Here is a 16961-nt window from a genome sequence, read left to right as displayed (position 1 = left end):
ACCACCCCCACCCCCAATCTCCCACTTTAGAACATTGAATGGTTTATCCAGCGGCCGGTTGGGAAAAGTGCTAGGATGAAGTCAATATAAAACTAATTTTCTTTTCTTTGCGAAGAAATGAGGTGTGTGGCAGTAATGTAATTGCAGATAATGAGGTAAGTTATTCTTAATGTTCTGTCCAGCTGCTGTCAGCATCATCTGAGATACCTGCCGGCAGTCTCAAGGACCTGAATGTGGTCAAACAAAGGAGAAAGAACATCCAAATTTATTCTTTTTTGTTGTTGTTCACATTGTTTTACAGGTATGGAGAAAAGTTAGCGTCCTGTTCCTTTATCAATGCTTTTTTAAAATGAAAAATACAGTGTTATTTTTTTACTAAGTGTGTTCTGCTGTTGAACTCACAGCTATAGAAATCTGTGCCTCTTCATGGATCTCAAAAGATCAGCATAAGTCCATAGCAGCCATGCTCATCTGTTTGGCGTCTTGGCTTTCTAAGAGATAACTATTGTACAGTTGTATCTGATCATTACTATCAGTTAGTAACATAAAATCTAACAAGCACCAGAATGATTTTATCCTGCATAGCAAGTTATTTATTCTCTGAAATGGATTTGTGATGAAAGTTGGCAGAACAACCTAGAAAGTGAGTCTCTAATTGTTTCTATAAAGCTATTAATATGTTGAGTTAGTTGCTTATTCCATTTAATTGAAGATGGCAGAAATTGAATTTGTATCATTAACTGATGAAGAAATCATGACAATTACCAGTGGCTGGTGTGAAGAACTGTAGCTTTTTTTAAATAAAAAAAATAAGAGTACTTGTCAGATATTGTATATATCTGATAGGAAGATCATTGTTTTCTCACAAACTTACAAGCTAAGGGGATTACCTTACATGAACCTAAAGTGGAAGCATGTTGCGACTAAGCTTGAAAAGAAGCTGAGGGGTAGTGAGGGGTAGTTAGTACAAGGAGCGGAAACCATTAGAAAATACCAAAGTTGTAGACTAGACTGATAAATTGAAAGAACATCCTGGAACAAAAAAAAAGGGAAACTGCTTCCCTATCATTGTCAAGAACTTTACATGGAAAATTCATGTAACTAGCCAGAAAATGCATTCCATTTTAAGGATCCTTTACTTATTTACATGTACAGATACAGTTAAAATAATAAAGAATTATAATTTTAATTCTAATGAGAAGCTATGCATGATCTTGGACATCACTGCTGAGTGGACATTTTTCAATAAACTTGGTTGGAACTGGTTGCCTAATACTTTTAACCAGGGGTGGGATTCTACAGGTTCGCACCTATTCGCTAGAACCGGTTGTAACCATTCTAAACAGTTTGGAGAACCGGTTGTTAGAAGAAATTACTGGCCTAATCCTGTAAGGAAGGCAGGAAGGAAACATTCTGGTGTTGCTTACAGAAACTGCCTCTCTGTTAACCCTTATTACATTCTTGGCAGGACTAGACTTCCTGTCTCAGGAACGTCTCGAGTTTTTTTCCCCTCCTTTGCTGGTACTTTGCTTATGTGGAATGATCATTCAAAATTACAACGGCACTGAAAAAAGTGACTTATAACCATTTTTCACATTTACGACTATTGCAGCATCCCCACAGTCACAAGAGGCCAGGTGAGGAGATGCATGCCTTGATGTGAGTGATGCCCAGCCAATAACATTGCCATCAAGCCACACCCACCAACTAAGCCATGCCCACAGAACCCGTTGTTAAAAAAATTGAATCCCACCCCTGCTTTTAACCCTTTTGAAAAGCCTAAACAATATTTTCTTCTCTTCCTTTTTCTGCTTTCTTTTCTCTTTCTTTCTTAGTATAGCTACCTTTTTCCTGCAGCCTTATATTTCCTTGCCATTTCTGCTGAAAGCAGGGAGAGAGAAAGAATGTGTGAGGCATTCTTTTTGTACACAAAAGAAAAAATAGTTGATATTGGGAAAGAGGGATCAATTTATGCTATAAATAGGATACCTTAACATTACAAGCAAAGTAATTTTAACCATTGTTTATTATTGTTGGGATCCTCCCCTCCTGTTCATATTTAGAAGATGGCTCCTGGCTCCTTGAATTACCAAAAAGCAACCATGATTTTTCAAAGATAAACACATTTATCTTATTTTTTGATTGAATAACTTTCTTAGTAGACTGTGGAAAAGCTGGAGGCTCTATATTTTGAATTTAGGAACTCATTTTATAAACATTTTGTGGTATTCTGATTAGCAAACTTAATTAAATGTGAGTTGGATGACATGACAGTTAAGTAGATGTATAACTGGCTTGAAAATCGTATTTAAAGAGGACTCATTGGTGGTTCCTCATTAAACTGGAATGCATTATTAAATGGGTTACCACAACAGTCAATCCCAGACCCTGTGATTTTCAGTCTTTATATTAATGACCTTGTGATGGAAACACTTATCAGATATATAGGTGATACAGGATTGAATGGGATACCTAATACCCTGAAGGACAGAAATAAAATTCAAAACCATCTCAGTAGGTAAGAGAAACAGATAGAAAGTGACAAAATGAAAATCGACAAAAGCAGAATGCTTTACTTAGGTAACAAAAATAAAATGTAGAGGAATAGAAAGAGCTTGGTTAACTGTCCTGGTGAAAAATATCACAGAATAGTAGTTGATTGCAAATTACATGTGAGTCAATAGTCCGATGTGGCTGCAAGGAAGGCAAGTGCGGTTTTAGACTACGTATGCTTACAGAACTATAGTTTCCAAATTAGAGGAATTGTTAGTTTCACTTTGTTCAGTGGGAAAAAAATTGATCGGTTTAGACAAGGGCGGCTAAGATGATCAGGATCTAGAATCTGATGAAGAGAGATGGAATTTGGAAATGTTTAGCCTGAAAAGACTGTGGAGCAAGAGAGCACACAGCAGGCTTACTAAGCATTTGTGTTAGCTAAGTTACAATTAGGAGATTTTTTATGTGGATATAATAGAATTTTCATTGAGTACATGAAAATTAAAATATTGGGAGTCTGGTGAAAAAGCTGGTAAATTACTGGCACATCATTTGCAGCAAGAAAACCAGCAGAGATTAATTTATGGCATTCTTCAAAGACTTGAAGGGAGATTGCTCATACTGTAGCGGTGAGATCTGTTTTCTGTTGCTCTAAAGTCAGGATGTAGAATAATGGATTTCCATCACAAGAGGGCAGATTTCAGAGAAATGGTTGCAGAAACTTTCCAGCAGTAAGAACAGTCTGATATTGGAGCTAACCCATATTCAGGTGGGCTCTTCTTCACTGATATCTTCAGGAGGAGACCAAACTACTTTCCCCCCTCGGAGGCTTTGATTTGATTTGTAAGAATCATGACATACGATTGGATTTATAGTTTAAATTGTTCCTTCCAGCCTAATTTGCTCCTTCCAATTCTACAGATCTGTGATATACACACAGTCACATATACACATGCATTGTTGGGAGGGAAACTCCAGGATGGGTTTTAGTGGAATTAATTATTCTTGCTAAGAAGCTAGGGAAGCTAGGCATAGTATAAAATTTTGTGTCCTGGGGCCATTAGTATTTTTTTTTTAAATTTTGTACAACAGAATGGTCCTAAAGTAGAACTTTAGTATGCAGAATACTTTGAAGTATGTTTTCACTAATTGTTCTCAAAACCTTCCCAGGAGAATATCGTTAGTACACCCACCAGGGAAGGCACAGATTATAGACCAAAACATCTGGCTGTCGCTAAAATGGAGAGTTATACTAAATTTATGCTAACATTGATATCACAATTAATTTTGTGTTGTTTATTTTTTTCATTTCCTCTGAGGCTTGGCTTTTTAATAATGCTAGCCCTGAATTTGGTTTATATGATTATATGATAGGTTGTGATCTAAAAACATATCACATAGCTGGAGAAGTTGAGATCTTGAGTCAGGATACATTTGGATTATATTGCCTTTTTATTTGCCACAACAAATTAATTTCTGTTAATTATGCCAAACTTATTATTAGAATCAACAGCCTTCGATAAAAAGGTTTCTTCGTGATGAATAAGTCTTCTACTGTACTTGCTACCATTGCTATTCTTTCTGCTAGCAAAAAGTACACAATCATCAGCATTTTTAAGAAGTAACTATATTTAGGGCTGAGATGAAGTTGGACTGTGTAAAAGTATTAAAGTCTCCTTTGAGTTGATATTAATTCCTAGTGATTTCCTGGACACATTCCTATAGTTTTATTGGCAATGATGTACAAGTGATTAGCCACTGCCTTCTGAGAAGGCATTGTAAGCTAAGCATGACACTCTGTATTTCTTAGTAGTTCCCCATCCATGTACTTTACCTGTTCGGAACCTGTTTAGCTTATGAAGCTAGACAAGATCAGCCAAGAAATGCTATCAGTTGTAGAAGCATGAGAAGAATGTGGGAAATTGCAAGTTCCTGAACCTTGAAAGGACTGTATAGCATGAACATCACACATCAGATATGAACCTAATAAAATATATTACCCATCCTACTTTTTCTTTTTTTCTTTTGTGAGTATCCTGTCTGTAATATTCATTCAGGCAACTGTGAAATGAATTTGATTATAGCAGAAATTCCTGTTATGAAATCAGAAGACAATACTTGACAAGATCCAGAATGTGGACACATCTTTACTGTTGTAGACTTTTTATCAATGATTCAGAAAAATCTTAGATTCATGAAATCAGAGTTAGAAAGTTCCTTAGAAGTTACCTAACCAAAGCTCCTCCTCTAGATTATCTCTGACATATGACCATCCAATCTGTGTTTCGGAACCTCTAATTTCATGTGGCAATATAGCCCATTGGTTCATACAGCTCATAGAGTCAGGAAGTTCTTCCTGACATCTAACCTGAACCTATTGGCTTGCAATTTTAACCTATTGGTTTTAGATCTGCCCTCTGGGACAATAAATCTAGAGAATAAATCTGCTCCCTCTTCTATGTGATAAATCTTCAGGTATTTGAAGATTGTTATGGCAGCTTCCCTGCAGTTGTCTCCTTTGCAAGCTAAACCTTCCCACACCTTTAATTAATCTGGTTGGGTTGGTTTCTGCACCCTGAACCATCATGATAGCCCTCTTCTGATTTCACTCCAATTTGTCCTTGCCTTTTTTGTGGTACCCAGAATGGACACTCTCCTCCAACTTTGGTCTGAGTGCAACACTATAATGAAACAATTATACTCTTAATTGGACTTCGTGCTCTGATTAATATGCCCTGAGCTAGCATTGTCTTTGCTGCAACTATATCAGACTGATGGTTCATGTTTAAGCTGGGATCTTGAATGGATTTGATTTGAAGCTTACCTCTGGAAAGATTGAAGGAGTGAACGTTAATGTGAGATACGAGGCTAGTGCTACAAAACCACCTGTCCCTTGAAAAGAGAAAAATACGTTAATATTCTCTCAGATGCACAATCGTGCTTCAGTTATGGACCTGGGGTAGGGTGATAGTTTTAATTATGGACCTAGCTGCAAAGGCAGATGTTAAAATAAAAAACAAGACAGAAAAACCTTTTCTTGTGATTGTGCAAGTAGAAATAGGAGATTCTATTTTAATAATAAAAATCTGGCACAAACTAGGTAAGGATACACGAGCCTGTTTAATAAAGGCAAATAAAAGGAAGTTGGAAACAAGGCAGCTGTCCAGTGGATGTTCCCCCCACTAACACTATGCCTGGTGTTAAGAGCTGTTGTACAAAGAGAGCACTGATATTATTCATTAACAGGAATCTGCCATTCCAGCAGTGACAAATAGCCTCTCGCTCCCTCTGCATCAGCTCCTGTACAGACCATAAAGCATAGGGACAGCTTAAATATGGACCTGCTCAGCACAGGCCACTGGGTGATCTGTCTTAGTGGCTATAATGCAGGTGCAGCCAGCTTCCCTCCAAATGAGCACATTTCCCAAGGCTGGGCATGTACACTTGTTAGTTCCAACATCTCATTCGTATTTCCAAAGGGACTATTTTAACCAGCGCCACTAGTCTTAATGTCTCCCATGTGCCCAGCTATGTTTTGCACCAGTCTGGTGTTTTCACATCTGCAGAGGTCAGAATTTAAACTTTTTATGTAAAAAAAAAAAAAGAGACAGAGCTGACCTCAATCTTTTAACTATTCCAGGTGGAAAAGGTACACTGCTTGTTGGGGTACCTAGATGGCCTCCTTATCTTCTTTTTCCTCTCCTTTCCCACTGGCCACTCTCACTTCACTGCATACAATTCACATCTTGTCTCATGAGCGGAGAAATACAGTGGTGCGCAGGTAAACTTATAAATTGCTCCACAATAGGAACTGGTTGGGAAGGATCTCTAATTCAAATATAGTCTTCCCAAACAGCATTTTAACTTTACTGCCCATGTCAACACTTTTAAAAATGCATTTTTACAAAATCTGGGTCATTGCTGATCAACACAAGGACTTGTCCTCAAACCTTGCAAGAATCCACTTGAATAACTACAGTAGCTAAGTATCCTTGGGGAATTTTTGTATCAGATACACTAGAACTACCAACATTTTTGATGCAAACTTTGGGGTGGGAAAGATAATTTTACCTACTTTTTCACAACATACAAGGTGAATCATCATCACCATCATTTTAGCCATTGTCTATCCATTGCAGGATAAAGATCTCTTCCACATGTAAAGTTATTTAAAATCACAATCTCAGGCATGGGAACAAATGAATGGGAGCCCTTTCTACTGTTTTGGATTTTCCTTTGTGTCTTTCAGTGTTAGCCAGTGTGGAAAATGGTCTTAGGATTCTGATGAAGCTTAAGCAACAACTGTCTTTCAATACAAATTAAGGAATGGGTGCCTATTTCTTAAAAATTCACCAGGAACCTACTCCTTACATTTGAGGTTGACTTCTGCTGCTTGTTTCTTTCTGATGAGAGCCAATGCCTGCCTCCTTGATTATTTATATGTTCATTGTTATAGTACTCTGGACATTCTTCTTTTGTTGAATGTATGGCTGTTGGAGAATATAGACAGAGATAGTCTATTCACTGGGTCTGAAAGGGAAAATGGGCCACCTAAAATAAATGGTCCACTTGGAGAAATAGAGCCACTCTGCAGGCCAAGTAACCCTGTGTTGACCCCATCCATACACACCCCTAAATCAATTGTGTCTTATTATTACAATATCAATATACAATATTCCAACAATAACAGCATTGATTTTCCAGCCAGGGGCTGCACCTAAACCTGTTTTAAAGAGGAACGTGTAAATAGCAGCCCTCATTAAAAATCTATAGATTGCCCCCTCTCACCAGCTTCCTTCCCCTCCCAAAAAGAGAAAAAGCAGTTTATATTCATTAGAGCTATTGAATATAAAGTAATATGTTTGTGTTGGACATTGGGTAATGTGATAATCTGTCCGCATATCACAGAGAAATCCACTTAGCAGTGCTGTCAGATTGACAAGAAAAATGGGCCCATAAAGCTGGCAAATACATCGGAGGCCAAGAATGAAACACATACATATTGTGTGTTTAGGAACTATTCTTTGCCCATGGGCAAGACTAAGAAAGGTGGGTTTATCGGTTGATCTGAACATGTGGTACGTTTTAGTTTGAGTTGGTGGGAGGGGAAGGAAGGAGGGAGATGTACCAGCCTGCGTCTTTATGGGACTGAACAGATCTCAGGAGATTTCATTGTGTTGGTATGTGCTTGCATAGATCCAGCTGAATTGACGGCAATAGATGACACTATGTGGCATTTTGGATTATTTTTTTCCCCTAGACTTTACATTTTGGGAAATGCAATTTCCTAGTGTTTAATCTTTTTTATACCTTGTGAGCTTTTGCCCCCCCCCCCAAATAAATGTATTTATGGAATTTGTAGGGATGGCCAACCTCCTTTTGCCTTGTACAACAGCAATCAAGTTCGCCAACCGTCTCTGGCCAGTGGAACTAATATTAACATGACTCATTGCAGTGGAATTGGAGAAAGCTGTTGTGAGTAGATGCTGGCAATTCCACAATTGGCTGCCTCAGAATATTCCTTGAGAGAAGATGTCACCTGGGTTGGCTTAGTTTTAGTTTCATTCTATTTAGTATATTTCCTCATGTTTTTATTTTATTTCAAATATAGTACAGTGGTACCTTAGTACTCATCTTTAATTGGTTTAGAGAGAATCAAAAATGTTGAACACCAAATAAATTTTCCTATAAGGAATAATGCAGCCGATATTGATACTAAGTTCTAGTTTGTGCATTGAGTACCATACAAATGATGAATGCTGGGACAAACATAAAAATGCATTGAGTACAAATTTGATGAGTTTCAAAGTAGTTGAGCACTATAATCCTTGCCTACCGAGTATTCATTCAGCAACTGAACTTATAATGTTGCTGAAAAAGAGACTTATGCCCAGTGCTTGAAGTTGCAACTGATGCAGCATTGCCACAGTTACATTATTCCAATTTGGATGCTTGGCAATTGGTTTTCATTTTCATTGGCCACAGCAGCCCACAGTTATGCAATTGTCATTTGCGATTTTCACAGCTGACTTCCAACAAGCAAAGTCAGTGAGGTAGCTGACAGGAAGCAGCAACTTGCTGTCATGTGATTCATGCTTTATGACCTGTAGCGACCACAGCTGGAATTGATGAACTGAAGTTGGGTGTGGTCATGTGACATTTCATTTAGCCAATGGAGTTGCCGGTCCCAGCTGAGATCATAAAGTGAGAACTCCCTGTATTGATATGCTGTTTTTCCAGCCTGCATACAGAATTAACTTTGTCTCTTACCACATACAACAAAAGGCATAACAAAGTGTCTGTAATTAGTTTGACAGCATCACCATGGATGCATAATGTTTCTGTAAGTTCATAAACAGTAGCAATTCTAGGCATGCTTTCTTTCTTTTGAGAGCAACTATATGCCATAGATCAGGGGTGTCAAACTCGCGTCCTCATGGTGGCGTCACATGACGTATTGGGACTTTCCTCCCTTTTGCCAAATCAGGCATGGGCGTGGCCAGCACGTGACGCATCCGGGCTGCGAGTTTGACAGCCCTGCCATAGATGTTACACTCCTTGTTTTGATACTCTGAATCTTTGAGAACATTGACATCAAGAAGGAACAGCAGTACACTCCAGTTCAACTCACTCATGGATAAAGAGATTGGACCATTTTTAGAGAATTAATTATATCCTATTCAAAACGTTGCAGTGCAGTAATCAAGGGATGAATTTTAGGAACAACCAGAATAATTCAAGAGGAAAAAATAAGGGAAGATCAGAAAGTGTAGAAATTAAGCATGAACAATAAAATGTGGTGTCATTCACATTGGGTTGAAAGAGCAAATTGGAAACAAATGTGTTATCTGGCAATGGCAGAATTGAACAGAAATTGGATGGCTACTTAACAGTTAAAAAGTTTTTTGACTAGGAAGTTTGTGGTCTTCTGTCATTCTATCATACCAATATGTCTACATGTAGCATGCCCATTCTGTATATGCATATGCACATATGAGAACATGAATGAGTTCCTTTCCCAGTGTTTGAAAAGCAGATCTCCGTGTGGCCATCTGAGCCCATTGTTGAAGCTTATCAGGGTTGGTAAAGCCTCCAACGGTCTATCATCAGACGTTTCTTATTCTCAATTGCCATTTTTGTAACAGAAAATCCTTTTTCAAGGTAACAACAAGGAGATTTAGGAGATTTCATATGGCTAATAATTCCCCAAACAGCTATCTGACGGTGTTGTTTTAAAAGCCGCTTAGTTTTTTGCTATGGAGTTTATGAAAATCTCCTGCACTAATATCCCGAGAGCCAGCCTATAATTGTGTTATTAAATCAATCGGAGCGGATTACATTGTAAAATCAATAAGCGGCTGTAATTGCATATTAGAAAGTTGTTCGGCTGTTGTTGATTTTTTTGTACACGGATAATTGTAATAAGCGTGTTTACCTTCATGCTGATTTGAAATCAGTCTTGCTAAATGACTTGTGGCAAGCAAGCTTTGTAATGGCATGTTTCCAGAGCCATCTGACTAGGTGGTGGTTTAAGACAACTTGATACAGCCAGAATTTAAAATGGAGGATCATAAAGGGGGGGGGGGCTGGCTAGCTGTTTGGCTTCGGTTGTTCTTGTTTCACTTTTGCTTTCTTTACACTAGGATATTTGGAGGGAGGGAGGCAGAAAATATACATCTATATAAATGCCTTTAGCTTCTACATTTAGCTTTCCTGAAAATTGCTCCATCTCATGGGAAAATCAAAGATTTTAAAGAAAATTCATTTCAGTGGATGAACAGCTGAAAAAGAGAAAGAAAAAAAGAGGGACAATGGAATGGGTTCAGCATGTCTAGTATTTGGAGAAGCTTTGTCCTGTCCACTGTTTTTACCTTCTCACACTAGATTGATTGAACAATTGATTATTTATTTATTACAGAAATGTGTATGTGCCTACCTGTTGGCTCACATTGAGAAAGCATTAAAATTATATATGACAAACCTAAATTATTTCAATTGCTGCTCCCCGATTAAACTTCTTTGTCTCCAAAATCTCTGCAAGGGAGAAATGTGGGGTTTGGGTGTGTTTTTTTTTAACCATTTTGGAAAGGATAGGCAGTGGGACTTAATCTGACCTTGGGGGGAAATGGTTTCAGAGGGAGGCTGCTGCACTGAGAAAGTGATATTTCTGGCCCCAACTTCTTGTCTACAAGGTCCCTTCCAACTCTGTTAATCTGTAAATCTGGTCTCTCAAGGAATGGGATGAGGGAACGGTCTTAGGCTGGGTATTGCTATACAGACCATGAGAAAAACTGTGCAATCCGTTATCTTGGCTGATCCAGAGTAGTTCCACGAATCCATGTAGATTACGCTACTGCTTGTTAATTTGTGCCCTCTCAAGCTCAGTTAATGTGAGAATTGCCTTTCTTGATATATTTACGTCTGAAGAGATGGCGAATTAAATTAAAAATTATCACCATAGTATCATACATACAATGACTGTTTCACACGTAGAAGTAATCATTTAATATTACAAACGCCAACAAACGTGGTAAATTAATGTGCTTAGAGTGGATAGTTTAATGGAAATATGCAATAGTGTGAGATGTATAATGGTATACTTTCAGTTGGTAATTTTTGGCTATGAAAACTTAGTTTATATTTTTATATAGACATGGGATCTATTTATTGTGTATCTCAGTTGACTCATAGATAGACTCACTGCTACCAGGGTTTGACACTTGGAATAATTAAAAGCTATATAATATGATTATGTTATTGTATAGTCTTCCTTCACTTACAGCCGCCCAGAAGTGCTGAGGCTGCAACTACCAGCATTCCTAGCTTCAATTCTTAGCCAAGTGGGGAAGGGGAGGTGATAGGAGGAAGATAGTTGCTTTATATGTAACAGGGATGTCAAACTCGCAGCCTACAGGCTGGATGCGTCACTAACTGGCCATGCCCACCCCCGGTTTAGCGAAGTCACAATATGTCACGTGACAATGTGACGCTTGTGAGTTTGACATCCCTACTGTATAATCTTCACGAACCAACCATTCCATTTATGGACTGTTCTCAAGGTGAGGCTACTAGACCTGTATTATCTAAGTGGCACTTAAAATGTATTACATTTGCTTTTGAGTCTCTGACTGAAAGACAATCATTTAACGTGTGCTAAATGATTGTGCTCTGCTTGGAGACTGTTTAGGCCCTGCTGTGCAGAAGTACGGCTGAGAAATAACACCAGTCAGCCTTCCCAATCAAATGAGATTCTCCTTAGAGAGGAATTCCTTCTATTTTCACTTTTTGGGCAATATCTATTTTGATTGAGGTTTGTGGATATTATTGTTTTAGCTATGCCCAAATCTGTGGCTAAGGCAGATATTTGTGACAAAAAGAATACATGCTTGTTCTAATGTGAGGATTTCCAACTGTTTACTCTCTAAGATCGCTTTGCCTTACTACCATTGTTATAACGCTTGGGTCTTCTACATACTATTCTAGACTAAATTGGCCAAGATATACTTATTATGTAATATCTATATTCCTATAATTGTTATAATTCTGTTTTGCACTTGTTTTCAGATTAAGTACAGCATGTGACATGACTGCAGATTTTGCATAATTGTATTATCTATTTTTTTTACTTTCTAGTTTTTTGATACAAAATGATGGTGGCGGTAGACTCACACAGGACTGTTTAATTGTATGCATTTGCAAAATTCAGCAGATCAAGATTGCAGTTTCTCTTTTCTGCTGCTTCTCTGCTGTGTTACCAGCCCTCTGTAGGTTAAATCAGAAGGAAAGTGATGGAGATGTTCTGAATATCTATTGATATCCTCCCTGAATAGGGAAGTGCCATTACTTTGGGGCCAAGATTGGTTGGACAGCAGTTTCCTGCTCCATTCGGCCCCTGGTGTTCATTCTTCAGACAGTGTGCCTGTCTCCTAGACAGTGAAATATGGCCACAATTAGCCTGGATACAGTTCAATTATGATAAACAGCGCTTGCACCCTTTAAGCCGTGATTAAAAGGCCTCCCCCCTTTGATAGAGAGACCTAATTTCACATTATTATCGCTGCCGCTTGATTATAAAGCACTCCCTGGATTTACAGTTAAGAGATGGATGTAGAGGCACTGCTTTATCATTTACACATCAGTAATGATGCAGCTGTCCCTCTGCCGCAACATCCATTTACTAGCAGGTGTGTGTGTGTGTGTGTGTGTATGTGTGTTCTACTTTGTTCCCCCTTTAGAGTGGCAGCACCACCCCATGTCATCCAGGGCCTGCCTGCCACATGCAAGTGGGCAAAGTCACCCTTACGGTAACAGCGTGATGAATGGGCGCGCACTAATGAAATGGAGACATCAAGGCGTGGGGCGAGAAAGAAAGAGTGTTGATGGGAGGCAGCGGAGCTGTCCCAAGTCGGAGGGGAGCGGGAAGAAGGATCGCCTCGCCACTGTGTGCTGTCAAGGGAGAAATTACACATTTACTCTTGCTTTTTCTTAAGGAGACGGCCACCATAGATCAAAACATGGATTTACAAGCCAATTTTCAACATGAAATATAGACACCAAGAATCAATTTAAGCCTTGCTTCTATTTTAGCAAACTCTGCTTGCGTTTAGTCCAGGTAACACAAATCAGCTCAAGTCTTGTTTCCCTGTTAGTTCAGAAGGGAATGGTTTGCTGTACCTGTCTATATTTCTGCCCTAATTTTTTTGCTGTATCCTTCCACTGTTAAGTGTGAGGAAAACAGTTAGCAGGGCCTGCAATAAAGTTCCGAACGTGTGTATGCTTAACACAAATACTTGTGGTTATTATCTTTGTTTGTGACAGAATTCATAATTTAAGATCTATAAAATCTTAAGTCTAAGTCACGTTTCTACTTCTAGTTGTTGACTTTTATAAGGAAAGGGGATCTCTAAGGCAGATAAACCAGGCTTTTTGTGTTTGTAACATTTCTGAGTTGAAAAGGACATCTTTGTCCTTGGTAGTTTTTTTCACTGTCCCCAGTTTGTACTTGTTCTAATTTATATATAATTAGATAATCATATAATTATATAGTCTGAACATTTTAAAAAGAAAAAATACTTACCGTAGAAGTTACCATGAATTTTTTACTGAGCACGGAATCTGAAGTGATCGAACATGCTGAATTGTTTCTGGCATTGCTAGTCATTCTGATGCTAGCCTTACAAGACTTTCTCCAAGATACTGCTATTGCAGAAACTATACCTACCTTAGACCAGGTGGTCTGTTGTATCCTCACCTGGCATTTCACATCTACAACTAATCCAAGGTCTGGTATGTCAATGTTTTAATTGGGAATTAGATCAGAATCATTTTTTTGCTAGATTTGAAAAGGAGTTTGTTTCACTTGAACTGAACCCAGAACAAGAGGCAATATATAATGTGAGCATAGTTTAAAGCCAACAGCTGAAAAATATTTGAAATTGAGATCTAGCAACAAGGGGGCAAAATATTAATCTCCTCCTAAATTCTAATTTCTAAAAGAGATGGAGGATAAATGGATGTTGTTGGAGTTTTCAGTCATAGCCAAGTCAGATGGATGAACAATTCCCTGCCACAAAAGGATTTCTTTCTGTAAGGTCATCGTATATTTATGTATGAAACTGCAAAATTACTAACTTGCCAAATTCATTCAATAGTTCTCAGCTGCTCTTTTCAGAGTGAAAGAGAATTTTGACATTGAAAAGACTGCAGTCCAGGAAAAGACAATACTTTGTTGGACTTGATAAAACAGGACTTGTTTGTTATTGCCACAAGACTGACACTTGATGCAAAATCAGTTCTCCATCTCTGCCCTAAATATTCTGAGTCAAGTTTTAAGGATGGTTTTTCCCCCTGCTTATATCGAAGTTTGATATAATAACAAATTTGTGAAGATCCTGTATAATTTCACTGATGCAGTTTTCTATACTCACTAGACAACCTGTGTGCCACTGAGCCATTGTTTCAGAACAGAATGACAATGGGTGGACAAAAAGGCAGTAGCAATAGGAGCAATTTCTGACAGCTTCCCCATTGACTTTCCTTGTGGGAAGCTGTGGGGAGCATTGGCAGTGATGATCATGTCACTTGTGGCTGGCACAGTGGCGCAGCAGTGCTGAAATAATCACATCTTCAACAAATTTTAATTCCATGAGGGTAATGCTTCCCAAATTTTGGGTGCATTCTTTTTAGGCTAGACTATTAGAAGTATGTTGATTCAGAATTGTTGCCTTGTGTTGTCCCGTTTCACCCAATTGAAATTATAGTTTTAGTAGTATATAGATTTTAAAATGTATTGTCCCAAAATGTTATACTGTAGCTGAATTTAGGGTTTCTGAAAGAAAGGTGGAGTACAAATGTTTTTAAAATGTCAGATACCTATCCCCAACATTAGTAGCATAATTAAGCAAAAAATCAATTGCCAATGTTTATTTTCTCTCACTATTTTTAAATTGCCACCTGTCTTCCTCTCATGCGCTCAAAATTCCCTCCCCTGTACTAAAATAAAGTATTCATTGAATGGAAAGAGCAAGGAAATGAGAGGCCAAGATTGTCCATGTACATTATAGCGGTGAAGATTTTACAGCTGCCATTTTTAGTAGTTTGCATACTTCCTCAATTTTCTCTTGTGTTAGACAAAATGTGCTCTGTACAATTTGATTAAAATTTACCCTGCTTCATTGCATACTTTGATATATGTTGAATCATAGTAATTGCCAGTTTTATTCTTTTCAGTTGTTTCAGTTATTGCTTTCTATTGTGATGTCTGAGCAAAAGATAGGATATTGGTAATCATAATACTCATGTTTAAATGGCAAAATGCTCATGTAGGCTTGAGTAATTTTATAGGAAAGGTCATGGGTTGTGGCATGTTAGGAACTGATTTTTTTTCAGTGAAGCATTCTGTATGCACAGCTACACATACCTCTGCCACTACTTTAGATTGTGTAGGCCCACGTTTCTTTTTTACCCACAATTGAAATTTGTTCTTCTGTTTTCTTCTCTGGATATTAGATGACTGCAAGAACATTGCCAACATCATGAAGACGCTGGCCCACAGAGGGTTCATCTTCAAGCAGACCTCCAAGCCCTTTTGATCTCTGGGGCCGGCCGGACAGGGCTGCATGCGGCCGGCTCCTGCTACATGGGTGCGATGGGCTGGAGCATTCGAATGACAGAAAGAAGACAGAGGAACGAGCAACCCCACGACTCCGTCAGTTTTGCTGTTCTGCCAGTAGAGGCTGTATATATGGAACTGGATTCTCTGTGTAGGCCTGAAGTGACTCCCTCTCTAGGGCCAGCTGCCTGCCCGGCCTGGTCCAGCCTGCAGCCCGCTAGGGCGCTTGCTCCACATGGTTAGAGACGTAGATTGTTTTCCCTTTTGTTGGCTTCTGATTCCCATTGGCGTCTTTCTCTCTCTCTCTCTCTCTCTCTCTTTCTCTCTTTGCTCACAATTGCGCCTGTAGCAAGACCGTGGTGCTATGTTCTGGGCACTTGCCCTCTTTTATTTTGAGTACATTATCTCAAGAGCTGCGGTCAAGCCCCTCTTCTCCTGTGTGAATCTGTTACTGTGTCCCCTGCGTGTCAGCTAAATATTGACTGAGCAGCATCCAGACAGTCCCCTTTCTGCAGCAGCCTTCTGCTCGTTCCCTTTCTGATTTAAATAAACACTAAGCCCCATCCCTGGTTCCTCCTGTATGTGATTAAGGAAGCTCGGCTCTTTCTGTTCAAGGTGAAGTGCCTGTATTCCATGCCCACCAAAAGCCACCTATATCCCTGGGATTTCATTCAGCAGGGGCTGTATTACATGTTAGAGCATCCTGGTTGATGCTCACCTGATGTGCAGCACTTCTTGCACCCGGGTCTCTTGTTGGTGCATCCTCAGAATGTCAGGGGTCCTATTTAAGTGTTTCTTTGTGCTTGCACATGACCATCATTTAGTATGCAGTCCATTGCGGGCAGTGGACATGCCTGATACTGCTTGTCCAGCCAAGGAGTTGTATTCCCAGCCTCAGTACACTGTAGCAATCTGCATGATGGTTGAAATCTCTGTTCTTTTTCCTTTACAATCTGATTAATTTCCCTTTTCACAACGGCTGAAACCAGTGTGTGTTGCCTGAGAGATATGGCCTACTCCAGTTCCCAATGCCCTACGTCAGTATAGGGGGAGGAAGATCAACTTCTCCTGGCTCAGTGTTTTCCTGACAGAATACCCTTCCCTGGCCCTTGCTGAATAGACCCCCCCCCCCCAGGGGCATAGGCTCCAGCTGCCATCAACTTGGGAGCCACACCAAGAGGGCTCTGCTCATGCAGCAATACGGCTGTGTGAGCTGATACAGGCACTGGGCCTTCCCAATAATAATGCATGGTGTGTGGATGTTCCAGCTGAACCCAACCTGACCTCTTCATTGGCTCGTTACTCTCATCCTTGCTGTAAATGTGCCACATGAATAAAGTTTGGGGGAAAGGAA

At 39.2% G+C, this 16961-nt stretch overlaps 1 protein-coding gene across 2 annotated transcripts in view; it reads left to right on the top strand.

Moving 5' to 3' along the window:
• ERI3 (ERI1 exoribonuclease family member 3) overlaps window positions 1-16961 on the top strand; it is a 235324-nt gene extending 218363 nt beyond the window's left edge. For both annotated transcript variants that reach the window (XM_026665739.2, XM_087960153.1), the window contains exon 8: window positions 15505-16961. In XM_026665739.2, the coding sequence (XP_026521524.1) occupies window positions 15505-15587 (83 nt within the window). In that variant the 3' untranslated portion in view covers window positions 15588-16961. The remainder of the gene's footprint in view (window positions 1-15504) is intronic.

The sequence above is a fragment of the Notechis scutatus genome, chromosome 3 (assembly GCF_049901735.1).
Source record: "Notechis scutatus isolate UNSWTSFEM ecotype Mainland chromosome 3, rNotScu1.2, whole genome shotgun sequence".
NCBI lineage: Eukaryota > Metazoa > Chordata > Lepidosauria > Squamata > Elapidae > Notechis > Notechis scutatus.
This window is presented reverse-complemented; position numbering and strand designations above follow the sequence as displayed.